Here is an 18112-nt window from a genome sequence, read left to right as displayed (position 1 = left end):
TTAAATATTCTTAATCGTCTTCCAGGTAATTGACGGTAATCTATCTTATCTGGCTATATCATACTAGCAGTACGTTTTAACAACATTTGCAGTGTAATTAACACAGCTAAAATAAAATGCAAAAATTTATAAAAATACGAGAATATTTTATTGAAAAAATGCACTACAAGACAAATTGGGCCTTATATGCCCTTTGCAGTTATAGGAAATATGTAAATTTATCCTTTGTTAAATAATGGACCTTCATGAGCTCGTAGTTTTTTCAGATAACACTTGACAATTATACGGCAATTTCATATGTATATAATAAATTCATATGTATATGAAATTGTCTTATATGTATTGACAAGGTAGTGTAAAAATGCTAAACTATAGCAAGCTTGCAATAATGCGCATTGCTCTATGAATTTGAGGCATGGATATGATACTATAATAAATTATGTATACACTACGGTATTCTATTTACATAAAACTCAAAAAACCGTATCTAAAACTCAAATGAAGCAAAACATTTAGCCATATCAGTCATTCTTTTGCGAACAACTGGCTTGGCTATTTGTTTAGGTAATATATCGAACATTGCTTCTTCATTTGCTACATCCAAAGGTTCATCATCTAAATGCAAATATACCGGTGCCAATAATGCAACAGTAATACCATGGATGCTGTACTTATGCCATTGCTCCTTAAAGTCGCTGAAAGAAAATACTTGATCAGGATCGCTTCCTAAAGCTCTTATATTCCTTGCTAAGTCGGCATAGTATTCCATTAAAATTTGCCTAATATTTTTAAATTCTTCAGATGAAGCAGTCGAGTAAATAAATTCGGATACGTCAGTTATTGGGCTTCTTAAAGAGGCTATTTGAAAGTCCAAGATTTGTACTTTGGTAGGTTCAGTATGATCTTGATCCTAAAAATAAATTTATACATTCTACTTTAAAAGTACTTAAGTGATACTAACAATATATTGGAACATGAAATTGCCGTTCCAGCAATCACCGTGGATTAAAATGGCATGTTTTTCACTCTTATCATTATTCAGTAAGGAGTGCATCATCTCTTTGGCGCTTAGGTTTTTAAATTTTGCTTTAAATTTACTTAATACGTCATATTCCCCAGTTTCTTCCAGAATTTGGTGAAGAGCTTTATGGCTGTAGTCATAAACTTTTGCTATTTAAAATAATTTTTTAAAATACTTATAATAGCACCAATTCCTACTTACATAAGTGAGTTTCAAAAATCATTCCCCAAGGGCTTACTTTATGCGTTTCATTTAATTTCTTAAATTCTTCAAAGTACTGATCCTTAAGGACGAAAGAAAGGGCATGCCACTGGGCAAGACTTTTAAGCAACAACCGGATATGTGCTGAATCCATTGATTTTTCTTTGGGATGTAACGTAAAGCCATGAGGTTTTATATTTTCTAATACTATTACTGCGTTGTTTCCTGTTTCTTTGGTGTATAAACATTTGGGTGTGAAGTCCATTAAGGGTTGGTTTTGTTGTTTTTGGAGCTCCTGGTATCTGGGAATTATCTGGAAAAAATTTATTTAGGTTTAGATTTTCATATACAGGGTATCCTAAAACTTTATAAGAATAAGATTTCCCTTGAAACTATGAAAGTTCTCTTTGTAAGTAAATGCTTAGGGGATTCAATTAAAGGCATGAGAAAAAAGGAAAGGAAGAAAATTATATAACAACGGCAATACTGAAATGGAATTCACTTGCCACGCGTCTGCGTCTTTGTGGATTGAATGAAATACACAAACCGTTGTCTCTCTCAATTTTAGTTTTGCCATTTTCTGTCTCTTTTTGTTAGCAACACTTGCAGCGTTGAGTAATATCGACAATTTTTCTTGTTCAACTAAAATAGAACACACATGTATGAAGCTTATCTTGCTTGGCAAAATTAACAGGAGCTAACAGAAATGACGTTGTTGACATTGACATCATTTGTCATATCATTTGTGTTTGTTTTTCATTTCAATGTATATGCTGGAAGCGTGGGTTGAGATTGTTTTAAGGATGCTATTTTAAATCAATAATTTTCCTAAAAAGTTCTTTTTCAATATCAGGAGTAATGTTCTAATTAATTTGCAGCAATTCCAGGTGTCCGGTAAGAAAATGTGATTTTATTTATAACTGTTATTTTTTTGTATTGGCAATTTTTAGTCTATAAAAAATCAAATTCAGTTGGTTTCAATCAAGATGTTACACCTTTCAAATATTTAATTTTTAACTTGATTATCATATTACAAAATGTCTGGCATCTCATTTCCTTTTGCACAATTAAAAAATTGATTAAGATTCTCCTGTAAATATCCTTCATGTAAGAGTAGGTATATTTTAAATGGTTCTGATAAACATAGTAATAAAAATTTTTAGTCAGCAATGTAAATTTTATTAAGACTTTGAGCTATAGAATTCATTCTGATCAGTTTTCCCCAACAAATTTTATTAACACTGATATTGCTGGCTTTACATTACGATGCATATTTATTTAAAAATTTGTTTTGTTATAATTTTAGACATGAATCATTTAGAAAATTTATTTATAAGATTTACACTGTTTATTTTTTTATTTTATTTCATGCTCATATCATACCACTTCCTGTGTTCACTGAGGCGAGACAGAGATTTAGAGACTAAGAGAGATGAGCGCCCGGAATAGATCAGAGTGAATGTTTTTGTTATAACTTGCTTTTTTTTAAGTTTATTTTTATTTTCTGTAGGCATTTGTCTTTTAAATTTTAATGAAGTTTTTTTCCAATATTATAGTTTCAAGTTGTTAGTATTATGAGAGACTAACAAATATATACTATGTATGTGATATATGCTATATATATTGTTTTTTTATATAATACTCTTTTATAGAATTTTTAATTAGTATTATAAAATATGATTAATTTTTCTTTAGGAAACAGAAAGATATATATAATAAACAAAGATTATTCATTCAGCAGTAAAATTTAGATTTTTTTACAAAGAAAATTATTATACATTTTTATAGAATATAACTTGTGTAGGTTTAGTACATGAATGTTAGTACTTACGTCGTTAGTCTTAAGTATTATCCGAAAACATTACCTTAATTGTCTGTAGCTGAATTATATACTTTATACAATCTTCACAATATTTTCTAATCTAATTAGTTGACATAGCTCAGTGCTAACAAAATACTTTTAAACATGTTTAGAATAATTCTAATTTATATAATATTTGTAATAATAAAGTATTTTATAATATGTATATAATTTTAAGTAATTATTTTTCGGGAAAATTAAATAATAAATTTATTAAATAAAAACATTGTTTTATTTCCATTTTGAAATTGGTGATATGTTATACATTATTGTTTATTTTATCCTGATCAATATCTGATACCAATACATAATCAAAAGGTAACCTTTTTGATTGGATGTTTGCTTTGGATATTTCGATTAAATAATAAAATTATGAGGTTTCTTATTAAATAAAATTTAAATTTTCCCGCCTTCAATTGGCCATTTTTTTCTACCATTTTGATTGATCTAATTAGATAAGTCAAACTGTCCAGTTAGTTACAACAGTTTCCGTTGCCAAGCGAGAGAACGCTAGCAGATTTGTCAGAAGATTTCGATCAGTTTGTATGCAACCACCACTTTTCTATATATTTTTGTTCTGTGATAGAACAAAGAAGGAGGAAAAGGCAAGGGAACATGCGTGATTTATCGGCATTAGCAGTATCTGGTGGAATTTATCAATTACGATTTTCAAGGATAGCTGCATGCATTTTTAATTAATAATATTAGTTTAAATTTGTAGTTTTCCAGTAAAAAAATGTTCAAACCTTGCAATCTGAATTTATTTAAGGATTTTGAATAGATCTTCTTCGATATTTTTTTTAAAGCTGTGCAGCTATTTGCCTTGTGAAATATCACGGATTTTTCATCCAAACATGGCAATTTTCCACAGGACTCGATATGAAACAGATTTTTAATATAAAGAGCAAATTGTATGGGATTTAGTACCATTTCTTGTGGTACACAACAAGTAACTTCGGCTTCTCTACTCATATTATCCATAATTTATTTCCTTTTCATACGATTTAACACATAAGATCACAAGCAACGCCTCTAACACCGGTTCTTTTTACGAGTTTCAATTGTTTTATCCACAGTATTAAATATCTTAATCAAATCAATAATGAAGTACAAAGTTTTCTTGCCATTATCTAGAGCAATACTAATGGTCTCTATACGATCAATCAAAGCATCGTCTGTTAAGCATTTTTCCTGAATTCCAAATCAAATCTTCGACAAAATATTATGTTCTCTTAAGAACAACGTCATCCTGTTTTCATTATTGTTGCCATAATTTTGCTGGCTGTGATTAATAGAAAAATAAGTCTATAGTTTAACGGTGTTATTCTTTTTCCCGATGTGTAAAAAAATAATTTTATAGGGCTCTTTTAAGAGGTTTACATATAGATTCTTTATATTCTTTAAGCGTTTCTGTTATTATTCTATCATTTTCAGAACTTTAGCAATTTTTTGAGGAACTCACACTTTTTAAAATCTACAATTACGAATTCGTTAGGTTTATAGTTATAAAAATAATAAAAATGTGTTTAGTGCAGTTTTGAATGACACATTTGGATTTCTTGTACTAAGTTTTACTATATTTTTACCAACTTACTTAAGGTACTCATGGAATACTCTGTCTGTGTTTCTCAGTTTGACAAAACTCTTCTCCTCTTTCTTCATACTTATTTAATATTTGTCTTGCATTCTTATATTTGCGTACAAATTCTGCATTTCTAGGAAACTTTTTTACTTTCTTTAGTCATATTTCGTGTAATTAAACTAAGTGTATGCTAAGGATTTTTACTTATTCTTTTCCTATTAATTTTTTAAATGACTGTTGCAGTGTTAATGTATGTTATATTAAATGGTTATATAAAATTTATCATAATTAAAATTATGTTACTTTTACGATGCTCGCTATTCCATGTTTCATTAGTTACAATAGTTCTTTTAATTTATTTTTATTACTGTAGTTTTTTCACTGTTTATAATTTGCTTTTATACGTTTCTTATAAAAGTTTTCTTATTTAACGGAAAGCGTATGACAGCAGGTCATTGATCTGTAATTTATATCTGTGTTATAAAAAAGTAAAGATTTTCTTACAGGTTTTTTCTTTTTTTTTTGTTTCTTCGTCCTCAGTACTTCTTTGTAGCAAAGTAAAAAAAAAATCTCGAATAGTCCTAAATTTATTTTATGAGCACCAAATTGGGGTTTCTAAAATATTCTTACAATTCTAATTTTAATTAGTGTTCCAAATAGCCAAGTCAATGTTTCTTATAAAACATTTTCTATATAAAAAATTATATTATTTTGTAATTTTTATTCTTAAATATAAGTGCGAGTATATTTTAATTAAATAAACTAGCCAGAGCTAAATAACTGCCGTTTTACAGTAAATACCCTTTTAAATTCTAATAAAATCTGCTAGATGGTAACACCCTATATTTTATAAATTCACATTATAATTTAATATTATTACATTAGTAGTTTTATTTGTAATTTATCTTTTTATTAAAATCATCTCTTCTTTATATAGGAACTGTATATATAAAAAAAATATACTTATGGTTTTTTAATATAAATTAATAAAAAAAATAACAAATTATTGACTAAGTTGTGTTAAAAGTTTTTTTTATCGCAAAAAGTATATTAGAAATATAATTTTCATTATAGAGAAAAAAAATTATCTCATTAATATTTTAAGTTTAATCAGAAAATTTATTGGACATCCTGTATACTTCTCTTATCTTACCTTAGTGTAAATATTAATTTCTGTTTTAAAAAGTCCCGGCATCTGCTTAAACTTTTCCATAAATTCCACATTTAAAGGCAAGTATTTCATAAATAAATTAAATACAGGCTTTTCCTCGTTATTTTTCGAGAAAACTTCCACAAATGCTATATCACTACCGTAATTATCACCTTTAGCATTCTCCGCGTGAACTTTAACACAATAATCTTCATAAAATCCATTATTCTTAACGGTTTCATCTATCATTGATTCTATCCACTGTAAGTGTGACATTTTTATTACTTGCCTCCACCAATTACTTTAGAATATCATATTTCAAACACAAAATGAATATTAAACCACTACGTGTATAATAAACAATAAGATAATGTCAAAATCCACAAAGTCCCCTTTCTTTCAATTTAGTTTAATTCAAGGTTGTGCATGCTAGAGAGCTAAAATAAAATAAATTTTACGTTAAACTATAATTATTTTAGAGGCGATGATAATCGATCTGTGTAATTCAAAAAGATCTTCAGCATTTAGGAATTAGAATAGAAAGTTTCAAGATTCCTCTTATACCCTTTGTATATTTTTTCAAAAGTGATACATATTTTTATTATCATCAAAAGGTTTATTAAAAATATTACAAGAATGAAGACGTGTGAATTTATTATGTGTTTTCCTTTGTAGGAAATATGTCATAAAAATATACATACTCTATTATAGATTTGATTCCTATTAAATACACAAAAAATTTTTATATATTTACTAAATATATTAAAATTTTTAAGCTAACATGGAATCATATAAAATAGAACAAACAAAAACATATAAATAATTAAGAGGAAAGACATTAAATACATTTTAAATTATATAAGACTAACATAGTCGACCAGGCAAATAAAGAGGTAAGTATTCTATGTCCGGTATGTTCTTGAACTTACTGACCTATTATATGAGTAAGTTTCTGTAATGTATATTAATTTTTCTCAAATGATTTAACACGACAAAAAATGATTTTGAAAAATTTTAACAAGATTGAATATTTTCTCTTGATACACGTTATGTTTATTTTCTCTATTTATTGAATTTAATTTTTCTAGATTCCTTCTAGCAATAGTTATCCTATAATTTAAATGTTCAGTGTATTGCTATTATATTCTAATAATAACAAATATGAAGTATAAAATATTTAAATTAGTAAATATCTGCTTTTGCTAAAATTCAATGTTTTAAAACAGCATTAATATATTTGAATATAGTTTAAATAAAGGTGTTGTAATATTTAAGCATTTAGGTAAAAAATATTAATCTGTTGAAAACCAGAAGCAGAACACGGTTATTTCTAATAGTAAAGTGACTTGCACAAAAAAGACAAAAGACATTTCTAATTATAATTTTTTTTTATAAATAAATTTAATAAAAGAACGTATAGATCCAACTTTATTCTTTTAAGATATAATCAACAATAGAAAGTTTAAAAAATAACTGTGAATTTTGATATATATTAATTTTTATATATGGTTATAGTTTTTTTAATTTTGACTTTTTTATAATAAAATAAAAAAATAGAAAACTGAAGCCTGATTGAAAATTATAAATTATTGTTAAAGTTTTGATTAAAAGTATTTTTTTCAAGATTATTTATGTAAAATAAATGTTAATTTATTTCAGTTTTTAGACTCTATATAATACAATATATATATTTTTTAATTTTAAACATACGTCAACTATTAATTAGTCTTAAATATACTAGAATTTCCTATACCGATTTACAACAGTTGTCAAAATCTGAGTTTTTTACCAGAAATTTTTTCTTGATTCAAAAAAATTTTATTTTTTTTATTTGTAATGAAAAAAGGAGAATAAAGAAAAAAACAAAAAAAAAGTTTAAGCTTCCTGAATAAAAAAATGTTTATTTTGAAAAACTAATTTATTTAACTAATAATTATTTCTTATTTATTAGTCGAAAAAAAAATAATACACATATTTTTCATTTTATTTGCCAAATGTTAAAATATTTTTTTTTTATTTAATATAGTTGCTTGAATGTATGAGACCATAACAAATTATAGGGTCACTAATACTCTTAATAATACTCTAAAAGTCTCAATTATTCTTATACAAGCACCAGGAAGATTCCTGGTATGCCTTATTTAGGAAACAATGTTATTAATAATTTTGAACTCATATTAGTATATAATTTGAAACTTAATTTAATAACTTAGTCGCAGGCATTTTTACGTTTCTTTTAGTGGCTTTATCTAAGGCCTATTTTAGTGACATTTAGATTCCTGAAATACGAATAAAACCTGATTTTGATTTTTTTAACCATTACCCACTAATTTTCAAAATAATTTTATATCTTCAACCTCACATAAATTTTTTTCTAAAACTCAAATGTAGCAAAACATTTCGCTATATCAGTGACCCTCTTTATAAATTCCGGCTTGGCTACCATTTTAGGTAATAGTTCTAATATAACTGTTTCATTTTCCAGGCTAACTGAGTTTAAATGTATAAATATTGGTGCTATTAATCCAATAAGAACGCCATGGGCACTATACTTATGCCATTGCTCTTGAAAGTCTTTTGGTGTGAACAATTCCTGAGGATCACTTCCCAGAGCCTCAATATACTTTGACAGCTCATTATAGTAGTAAGTTAAATGAGCTTTTATATTTTTGAGTTCTTCAGCGGATGCGGTAGTGTAGATAAATTGGGATACGTCGATTATTGGGCTCCTTAAGGAGGATACTTGGAAGTCAAGTAATTGGATCTTGGTCGGTTGGCTGTGGTCTTCGTCCTTAAAATAAAGAAATATTAGGATCAAGTGTTTTATTAATTTAAATATTTTTATTCATGGTATTTTAGTATGTGTTTATTTTTATTGGCCTATTAATGATAGATATTCCCGGAACATCCCACATATGACCGTAAAGACTTGAAAGGTTTGTGGAATATGGGATATTTTAAGAGCAATTTAGGTAAAGTGAGTGCTATTTAAACTATGAAAAATGAAGGTAATAATATTTAAATAAAAAAAATATCGAAACAAAATAGAAATTGTAAGGAAATGAAAAAAATTAATTATATCTTTTAAAATCATTTTTAATAATGTTGTTGAAATGCTGTCAGTAATGCACTGTTACCTCTTTTATATAAAACTGGCAACGACTTTGTTATTTGAAATAAAATACCCTACGTATGATTTTTTTTATACGTTCTACATAAAACTTAAGATACGTTCTATATATAATACCATATGCCTAAATGTAACACTTTTTTAGATTTTATGTAAAAAACACGTTTGCAGGCTATAATCCATAACCCTGAATTTTTTTACAATAAAAACTTTTGATAGCAATTCGAGTTGGGTTTTTGGAAGAGGAAAAACTTATTTAGTAGATTGTATTAAAATTTTAACAATTAAAGTTGAAAATTAGCCCTGGAATGTCATAAGATCTTGCAGCTCATTAGAAAGAGAAAATTATTTATCCTTAATTCATAACAAAAACAAGGATAATCGGAGAGTAAGAGTGTTTTACTTGCTGCAGCTCTGGGTGTTAATATGAATGGTAATATGAGTGGGTTCACATGGTATGTTGACAATGGTGTATCCTCTTATGTAATAGGAAATTGTTGTTTAATTAAGGACATTACTGATTCGCACTCAGGATAGGAAATTATTGTGGCAAATGACTTTAGGCTTTAGGTCAATGGAATTGATATTAATAATTGGTATTGTGAAACCAGCGGAAGTAACAGGTAAATGGATATTGCAGAAATTAAATATGTTTCAGAACTTTCTGTTAATGTTTAATCTGTGAATGCTATAGTTTAATTATGAGTAAATACTGCAGTTACCTAAAATTCATAGACGCTGTGGCATAGAAGATTAGGCATCATAGAACTTATTTCAAAAAATTAGTTTCCAAATACTGTAAAAGTTGTTTTAAAGGCAAACAAGGAAAGCGTTTCCCTATAAAAAGAACAAAAAATTATAAATACCACATAAATTGGATCTTATTAACTCAGATCTTGTGAAAGCTATGGAGTTTGGTGGTAAAAAATATATTTTAATGGATATTAACACTAGAAAAATATTTTGTTACTTTCTAAGTACAAAAGATAGGGTTTCTGAAAAATTCAACAAAGAAAATACCTGTAGTTGCATGACTAGCAAAAAGATTGATATAAGCAATATGTGGATTTTTGGATGTTAAGCTTATGCTCACATACCAGTCATCAAACGGAGGAAACTAGATGTTAAAAACAAGAAATACATTTCTGTGCATTTCTGTAGTAACAAGTAATCATTATTTAAGAATAGCCAAAGATATCATATTCTTAGAAGACTCAACCACAGAGCATGTGTGGATGGTGCTCAAACTTTACTGGATATTTTAAAGGTAAAGACATAATTATGCAGATACTCTTGACCAAGCTGTGGGGGTAATATTGATAATACTGCCAGTAGGATAGCTGATGAACACGTTATAACATCATTAAAACATATTAAGTAATTAGTCATAAAAATGTGTCAGTGAGTGAAGATGAAACCCAAGAAATAATTTGTAAAAACTATGAAAAAGCTAGATATCCTAATAACACGATAGCCTAAAAAGTATGAGGGTTATATAACTAATAATGATATATCTGATTTTGCAATGATATCTTTGTCAAATGGTTTAGTTCTAACAACTGTTTCTAAAACAATGTCAAGTAGCAGAAGTTTTGAATGGCAATAAGCTAATAAAAGTAAATAAGATGCTTTTGACACTTATAGTGCTTGGGAATTGGTTGACAAACCTCACAATAAAAATTGTTTTTAAAATCAACTATGATGAGAATGAAAAAAGTATTAAATATAAAGTTACACTAGCAGCCAAGGACTTAACCCAAAAATATGGCGTTGATTACCTTGATACATTTTCATTTTTAATTTAATTTTTTTTTATCAAGATTTAGTAATCTGAAGTTATTGTTGACTATGGCAATAGAATTTGATTAAGAAGCTGATCCTTTAGACATAGAAGCTATTTCTAAATAGTGACATTAATGAGGAAATTTTTATATTTCAGGCAGAGGATTTCGACGTTCAATGATTAGAAAATAGGATGTTTATTAAAAAAAAAAGAAATTTATGGCCCAAAGCAATCATCAAGACTTTGGTACAAGAAACCTCATTCATAGAGTACTTAATAATTTGAAACTTGTGCAGTCAAATATAAAGCCTTGTATTGTTTTTAAAGGTACTCAGAGTTCTTGAGTCATTTCAGAGCTTTACGTTCATGATTTCTTTCTGCTCTATAATAATCATGAAGGAGCTTAAATTCTAAAGCAGAAATTAAATAAACATTTCCACAATAAAGACTTCTTTGTGGACGACAACCTTGATTTCTCATATTGTAGGCATGGAAATAGAAAAAATCATTTTAATAGTGAATTAAGAATTAGCCAAAAAACTTATCAGTTTAACAATAATTATTAAAAAAAAATTGACTAAATGCTAAAAGTTCTTAATTATGTAAAGGGTACTAAATATTTGGGGATTGTTTATAAAAAATTAAATAATCTTATGACTGGTTTTGTAGGTTCTGATTGAGAAGTAATATAGTTGATAGAAAATCTTTTTGTTGTTATATTTTGACATTAGCTAAGGGACCCATATATGAGGCATCAGAAGAGTCATTATATTTAAAGTCATTATGCTTTGAAATTTTTGCGATAAATGATTCCTGTAAATTTCTTAAGTTGAATATGCCTATTGCTATCTATAACGATAATTAAAGTGTGATCAAATTATCAGAAAATCAAATCTTCCCATAGCATAAGCATCCTTAGGTCATAAATTTAATTTAAGTTAAAAGAATTCTTTTTTGGCCCAATGGTTGGAACCTTTGGTATGACACTCAAATCACAAAAAACAGTTTTACCACTAAGCAAAACTATTTATTTTATTGTTGATACCAGTTCCGCTAACGATGTTAGCATTTTAGGGAAAAGATTGATCAATCCTGCCAATTTCTAAGAATTTCAAATATTTCCTTAATAAAGTAAAAATTACTTTTATGATATATATTAATACGTGAAATCGCTGCTGCAGCAGTCCATATTTTTTTGGATTAAAATTAGGTTTATTTCTTATTTATCGATTTAGGCTTAGATTATTTGCAAGTTTTAAATAATTTAATTTTTGCTTAATTTATTGTGCTTTTTCTGTTTATAATATGCATTCGTAGGATATACCAGCTTTTGCTCTAAAAATTTAAATGGTCAATACACTGCTGGTATATTCTAAGAAAAATCTATTAAAAATATTTATTAAATGTTAGATTATTAAGAGTAGAATCCAAATATAAATTAAGATTTTTAAAAAAGATTAAACAATTATAAATAATAAATACAATTATATTATAGTGATTATATATTTAGTTAAAAATTGTATAAGAAATATATATTTTTTAATTTCTAAATTAAGTTAAAATATTTTAATAAAAAAAATTATCAAGTAAAGGCACAAGTTTAAAAAATTATTAGGTTATTAGGAATGTATTCTTTTGAAATATTTTAATCCTAATTAAAAATACTTGAACTCTTCCCTATTGGATTTGGATAAAATTTTCAAGAAAATTGACAAAAAGAATAATTGAATAAAGTAAAAGTACGAAAATATATCGGTTGATTTTCTGGGAAAGCAAGATGTTCCAGAAATCTTTATTTTTATAAGAAATTTTCCTAAGATATGCCAATTATTTATTAGAACTTTACACAATTTAATCATCTAAATATATTACTGATAATTTTATAGTGCATACTAACCTTATATTGAAACATAAAATTGCTATTCCAGCAGTCCCCATGTATTAAAACAGCGTGTTTCTCATCTTTATCTTCATTGATTAAGGAATAAATAATGTCTTTGGAGTCCAAACATTTACAATTTGCTTTGAATTTATTTAATATTTCAATTTGTCCAGTTTCCTCCAAGATTTTATAAAGACTTTTATGGCTGTATTCAATTATTTTTCCTAAATAAAAGAAAATATATATATTACAAACATATTTGACAAAAATTCTTTTACTTACCCACATGAGAATCGAACACAGTTTTCCAAACGCTAACTTTATGATTTTCATGTAATTTTTTAAATTCCTCAAAATACCGATCCTTGAGGGAAAAAGATAATGCATGCCACTGAGCAAGACGGTTAAGCACTAATCGGATATGTGCTTGATCCATTTTAACTTCTTTGGGGTGCAACTGAAACCCATAAGGTTTTATATTTTCTAATGCCAGCACTTCATCACTGTCCGTCTCTCTTGTGTAATAACATTTTGGTACAAAGTCCAATAAGGATAGACTTCTTTCTTTTTGGAGCTTCTGGTACCTAGGAATAATCTGAAATTTATTATTTTACATATATATCAAAATAAATTTGCTAACTTACTTTAGTATAAACATCGATTTCTGTCCTAAACAATTTAGTTACAAACGTAAGTTTTTCTTTAAATTCCGGGTTTAGCGGTATATATTTTAGTATTAAATTAAATATAGGCTTTTCCCTATGGTTTTTTTGAAAAACTTCTACGAAAGTCATATCGCTAGCAAAATGGTCACTTTTGGCAACATCGCCATGAATTTTAACACTGTATTCCCCATGAAGTCCATTGGTTTTTACAGTTTCTGCTACCACTGATTCTATCCACCCCTTATGAGACATTTTTCGATTGTATTTGCTATTTAATTATTATACAATTTCACTATATATCTTACGATGACTTACAAAAAATGCTCACTCAAAAACTTACATAAGTTAAATAAATAGCAATGAAATACATTTTAAAACAAATTTCTCATTATTTAATCTACTTGTATTTGTATGAAGGTTGCGAATATTAGAGATATAACGCAAAATAAAGTTAATGTTATTGGATACAAAGATTTTTTAATTTTTTTAAGGCACTATAAAATTAAAAAAATACACATAATAAAAAATATTTATAGAGAAGTAAAAACGATATGCTATACCACAGTCTAACAAATTGAAATTTATATACTTTGGCTATACAGTGGTAAAAACAATTAAAATACACTAAAAACATATTAAATAAGTATATTAAAACTAAACTCTTACATTACTCAATGAATATTTTAATTGTTTAAATACATCTTTAAAACACAGATATAAAAATCAATTAAAATTTTAAAGTTAAAAATCAAATGGAATCATTTAAACGTACTTACAACAAAAAAATCTCTTCCTTAAATTGCGACAAATGGAACACATGTTTCAAATGATTGCATTTGATTTATTTGTTTTTGGGGATACTTTATACCTGTTGGTGTGTAAGTAACAATGTAGTTAGCAATGATGAATATAATTTTAGCTTTGGGTTTTTTCTTTTAGGTTATATATATGTAATATAAGGGCAGTGAACTTACGAGATTACGCTTTTCCATCAGCATCAGTTTTAAGGGGGTAAATAAATAATATACATGTAGTTGTAGTTTAGCATTTTTTATTTAAATTTAAATTTTTCTCTTTAGAGTTTACAATGTTCTTGTAAGTTTATTTTCTACTAGTTAACACTTAACATATAATTACTATTAGTTAATATTGTTTGTAGAGTTTCTTAATAAAATAAAATAAAATCTTTTGCTATTATGTCTCTATAGACAATAATATGGTACTCGACTGGTTACTTACACATTAAACGCGTTAAGACGTTCAGTGGCCAGAGATGTATTTGTAAATTATATTTTTCTTTATGAAAAACCTTAAAGTTAATCTAAGCACATATCACAAATAAATCATAGACTTTTGTCAGTTCCTGCACATTCTTCATGGCACCAACGAAAGCATTGATTACATCTGATCCACTTTTCCCCTGCTCTGTCCTCTGAATAAAAATTATTGCAATAGAGACACTCGGCGTCTTCGGCATCTCTGCCCATATCATCATCACTGTCTACTAACTGCAATTCAGTATCAGTGTCATCATCACTGGATGAGGTGAGAGGTTTTTTAGGTTTTCCCTTGACCATTAAGTGCAGTGTTAATCGAGACTGTTTTTAATTTTCTTTTGTTTAAAGCTTCTTCCAGTTCTGATTTGTAAGGCGATCCAGTTATTAACGCAATTGTGCCACGTCTTCCTCGCTTATTCGTAGATCCGGACGTGTACAAGCAACATAGGGCTGATATCTGTCGGTTTCACCAGCTTTCTGTTTGTAGAAGGAGTGGTCAAGCTATTTATTAACGGTTTTGTGGGGATAGCATCAGGTGTTTTAATCCTGTCCCTCATAGAAGATAGAGGTATTTCATCTTCGCTTTCTATTTCCTCCGATTCTGGCCTCTTCTCATCAAGTTTTTGGGGTGGTGGCGGGGTTCTTTCACATTGGGAATTAATAGCAAAATCATCGTCTCGGCATACATGCCTGTTGAGCGGAAAAATTCCACATTTTCTAAGCAGCTTGCAGCACGTAGCTGTGCTCTCCCTAGCAGCTCAGCGACCTGATAGTGAGTTACCACCCTTCCTGGGTTATTTTTGAGCCATGACTCAATCTCCAATGCATAATATATTTTAAATGGAGACATAAAAGCTACGTCTAGGGGTTGTATCTTATGTGTCGAATGAGGAGGTAGACATAAAATATGCACATAGTTTTCCCTTGCTAAATCAATTAAAGGGATGTTGCACGTATGAGAGTAGTGCCCGTCTAATATTAAAACCACTGGATCGCCCTTTGCTGGTTTAACATGCTTTATAAAATGTGTTAATCAAGCTGTAAACAGATCATGCTGAATCCAACCGGAAGGATGACATCTGGCGATCGTTCCTGGCGGTGCTCCATTTAGAAGTTCAGGCTTCATATTTTTTCTAGGAAATACTAGCATAGATGGCACATATATTCCGGTAGCGCTCATACAAGTCACTACAGTAACAAGAGCTCCCGTTTCGGATGTCGTCAATGCCTCAACTTTCCTTTTACCTCGTAAGCTGAGAACCCTTGAATGTTTGTGTTGAACAGTTGTAATGCCTATATCATCTACATTAAATAATCTGGCTGGATTCAATTAGATTTCTGCTAAGGCTGGCTCTAACAAACCAAAAAAAGCCGCGCAATTTTCTCGAGTAAACCATTTTATGCGAGCTGCAGATACACCCTGTGGCTTTCTAAAACTCAGTTTAGGATGTCTCTTTAAAAACCCTTTTTGCCACTTTTTTCCTGCACTTGATTTCATCATAAAAAAAGGGTGTTGTAGCCCGTTCTGGATAGCTAGCTGAAACGCTAGCCTTATAATATCGGAAGCTCTTAGTGCATAAAACCGTTTCTCCATATCTAAACAATATGTAACTAACAGATTTTCAATTTCATTGCTTAGCGCAGGTCTTCTTCCTATTTCGTAGCTGTTAATACTTCTATTGGCTTGTCTGATTTTACGTAATCAACAAGGGTACTTCTTGGAACTTTATATATTTTTGACGCTTAAATACTCCATTTCCTTGCTTCTAACAGCATTTACCGTTGTTTATAAATAAAATTATTTTACTAGGTATTTGTTACATTTTTCAAAAGTGAAATTTAGTCTTTAAAAGAGGGATAATTTGCACTTCTTTACAAACAGTTGAATATAGGAATCCAGATAATTTTCTTAGTTGTTTTACTTCTCAATTCCTTGAAATCATATTATTCTTTAAAAAAAAACACATACTTCTTTAAGCACTTTATAGCTATAGATCTTAATAATTGTATAATTTATTCCTACCTATACTAAGCGAGAAAACATTTTTATTCCAGCTAGTTGAAGAAAGTGTTAAAAAAGGTATTGGGTGAATTTGATGATAATAGAAGTACAGGCTCCTGAACTGTTTATATTGAAGGAAATTATACTCTTTTTTCAAGGAATTTAAGCAACGATTTTAGTTTACGAAAAAATTATTTTTTTTACACAGAAATGCTCCATTTTCTTGCAATAACTCCCAAGTAAGTTTCCACCAAAATTTTTTATTTTGAAAAAACAATTTAACATCAAGAAATATTGTTTGAGCAGTGGTGTTACAATTGTGTGACAATTACAGATATCCTTATCAAATAATTACGCATTAAATTGCTTCTAAACATTAAATCATGTCATGATAATGCAGTTTTAAACTTTTAACATTATCTGACCTATACCAAGGTTACGTATATTATACCAAATTAAAAATAATGTATATCTACACTAAGGTATTACTTAACTTTTTGTATATGAAAAAAAAAGCGCTTTAATTAGGTATTTATTATTAGCATGACAGAGTCCGAAGTGGCAAAGGAAAAAGAAAAACAAGAAGAATACGATGAAAATTATAATGATAATGAAAGGAATAATAAAGCAAAAAAAGATCAAAGTATTGTTAAAAACTACATTTTCAGATAGGTGCTAATGAGCACTCCAATATTAACCTTAAAGTTAATGAAGTATTGTTTGTTTGTACACTTTTTTATTGCTTATCTTCGTAAATTCAAAAAAAACTCTAAATATTTATATCTGAAACATTGTTGCAAAACCAAGATTAAAAGATCGTTTACACAGGTCGTTTACCGGAAAATTGTCTAAATAATAATTTCCTGATTACATGATTTGTTTCATGTTAATACGTAATGTTAAATTAAACTTTAAAAATTATTTCAATTCAAAGCGTACCTTAAAGTTCGAATCAAAAAACTTGTGACCGTAAATGACCTGGTGTACTGTGTGAATTTTTTAATATGGTTTTATAAGTGAAATATATAAATTTAAAATATGTTTAATTGAAATATCCTAGTGTCACAATAGTTTCAGATGAACTTTGGATATTCTAAAGCATAAATTATATACTTTGTACTTGGCTTTTAGGTATATTACTTAAATGCATGTTCTAAGTTACTAGAATAGTTGATTGGGACATCAAGAGGTTTGTGGAATATTCTGAATTTATCTAGTACTTTAAAGCTTGTTACTTCTAATAATGCTTCTTTTGTTTTGTTCCTTTAAATAATTTATAAAGGCAGTTTAGACCAACTTAAATACCTCAAAGAAAATTTTTAGTTACTTGTATAACAGAATACAATTCCAAGAGGTGGGTTCTGGAATAAATCAGCGTAGGCCTATATGAGTTTATTATCTCAAAATACATTTAGTTATTTGAGAGCCATATATTTATAGCCAACTCATGGACATGTTGCGAAAATCATTATAGTAACGTGCAATAACAAATCTAATTCATAAGTTATAAAGGAATTGATAGAATTTCTGCTACTTCAGTTTCCACTTTAACAGGAAC

At 28.1% G+C, this 18112-nt stretch overlaps 3 protein-coding genes across 5 annotated transcripts; all 3 read right to left on the bottom strand.

The window, feature by feature from the left end:
* Nucleotides 1–125: 125 nt before the first annotated feature.
* LOC126742919 (uncharacterized) lies at nucleotides 126–6177 on the bottom strand. Of its 2 annotated transcripts, none has more exons than XM_050449791.1 (4): nucleotides 5819–6177; nucleotides 1223–1535; nucleotides 962–1170; nucleotides 126–910 (listed from the first exon to the last, which is right to left on the bottom strand). In XM_050449791.1, exons 1-4 carry the CDS (start codon nucleotides 6089–6091, stop codon nucleotides 488–490), a joined length of 1218 nt encoding a protein of 405 aa, XP_050305748.1. In that variant the 5' UTR covers nucleotides 6092–6177; the 3' UTR covers nucleotides 126–487. The 2 variants fall into 2 exon arrangements, with proteins under 2 accessions (XP_050305748.1, XP_050305749.1); XM_050449792.1 differs by lacking the exon at nucleotides 5819–6177 and adding an exon at nucleotides 1770–1931.
* A 1537-nt stretch (nucleotides 6178–7714) lies between these two features.
* Nucleotides 7715–13618, bottom strand: LOC126742977 (uncharacterized). Of its 2 annotated transcripts, none has more exons than XM_050449873.1 (4): nucleotides 13255–13618; nucleotides 12893–13205; nucleotides 12626–12834; nucleotides 7715–8606 (listed from the first exon to the last, which is right to left on the bottom strand). In XM_050449873.1, the coding sequence occupies exons 1-4, from the start codon at nucleotides 13525–13527 to the stop codon at nucleotides 8190–8192; spliced, it is 1212 nt and encodes a 403-aa protein (XP_050305830.1). In that variant the 5' UTR covers nucleotides 13528–13618; the 3' UTR covers nucleotides 7715–8189. The 2 variants fall into 2 exon arrangements, with proteins under 2 accessions (XP_050305830.1, XP_050305832.1); XM_050449875.1 differs by having other exon boundaries at nucleotides 12893–13194; nucleotides 13255–13405.
* Nucleotides 13619–14965: 1347 nt separating this feature from the next.
* On the bottom strand, nucleotides 14966–16146 carry LOC126743304 (uncharacterized). Its single transcript, XM_050450334.1, has 4 exons — nucleotides 15915–16146; nucleotides 15618–15854; nucleotides 15239–15554; nucleotides 14966–15194 (listed from the first exon to the last, which is right to left on the bottom strand). Exons 1-4 carry the CDS (start codon nucleotides 16144–16146, stop codon nucleotides 14966–14968), a joined length of 1014 nt encoding a protein of 337 aa, XP_050306291.1.
* Nucleotides 16147–18112: the final 1966 nt, after the last annotated feature.

The sequence above is a fragment of the Anthonomus grandis genome, chromosome 12 (genome assembly GCF_022605725.1).
Source record: "Anthonomus grandis grandis chromosome 12, icAntGran1.3, whole genome shotgun sequence".
Lineage (NCBI taxonomy): Eukaryota > Metazoa > Arthropoda > Insecta > Coleoptera > Curculionidae > Anthonomus > Anthonomus grandis.
The sequence above is the reverse complement of the archived record's forward strand: the minus strand, read 5'-3'. Positions and strand labels throughout refer to the sequence as shown.

Coding starts and splice junctions, on each gene's coding strand:
- LOC126742919 (XM_050449791.1), bottom strand. CDS start 6,091: ATGTCACACTTACAGTGGATAGAATCAATGATAGATGAAACCGTTAAG. Junction 1,536..5,818: donor AAATTAATATTTACACTAAG/GTAAGATAAGAG, acceptor AATTTTTTCCAG/ATAATTCCCAGATACCAGGA. Junction 911..961: donor ATTTCATGTTCCAATATATT/GTTAGTATCACT, acceptor ATTTATTTTTAG/GATCAAGATCATACTGAACC.
- LOC126743304 (XM_050450334.1), bottom strand. CDS start 16,146: ATGGAGAAACGGTTTTATGCACTAAGAGCTTCCGATATTATAAGGCTA. Junction 15,555..15,617: donor CGCCAGATGTCATCCTTCCG/GTTGGATTCAGC, acceptor ATGTTAAACCAG/CAAAGGGCGATCCAGTGGTT. Junction 15,195..15,238: donor TTTTTCCGCTCAACAGGCAT/GTATGCCGAGAC, acceptor CCAATGTGAAAG/AACCCCGCCACCACCCCAAA.
- LOC126742977 (XM_050449873.1), bottom strand. CDS start 13,527: ATGTCTCATAAGGGGTGGATAGAATCAGTGGTAGCAGAAACTGTAAAA. Junction 12,835..12,892: donor TGTGTTCGATTCTCATGTGG/GTAAGTAAAAGA, acceptor TCTTTTATTTAG/GAAAAATAATTGAATACAGC. Junction 8,607..12,625: donor ATTTTATGTTTCAATATAAG/GTTAGTATGCAC, acceptor CTTTATTTTAAG/GACGAAGACCACAGCCAACC.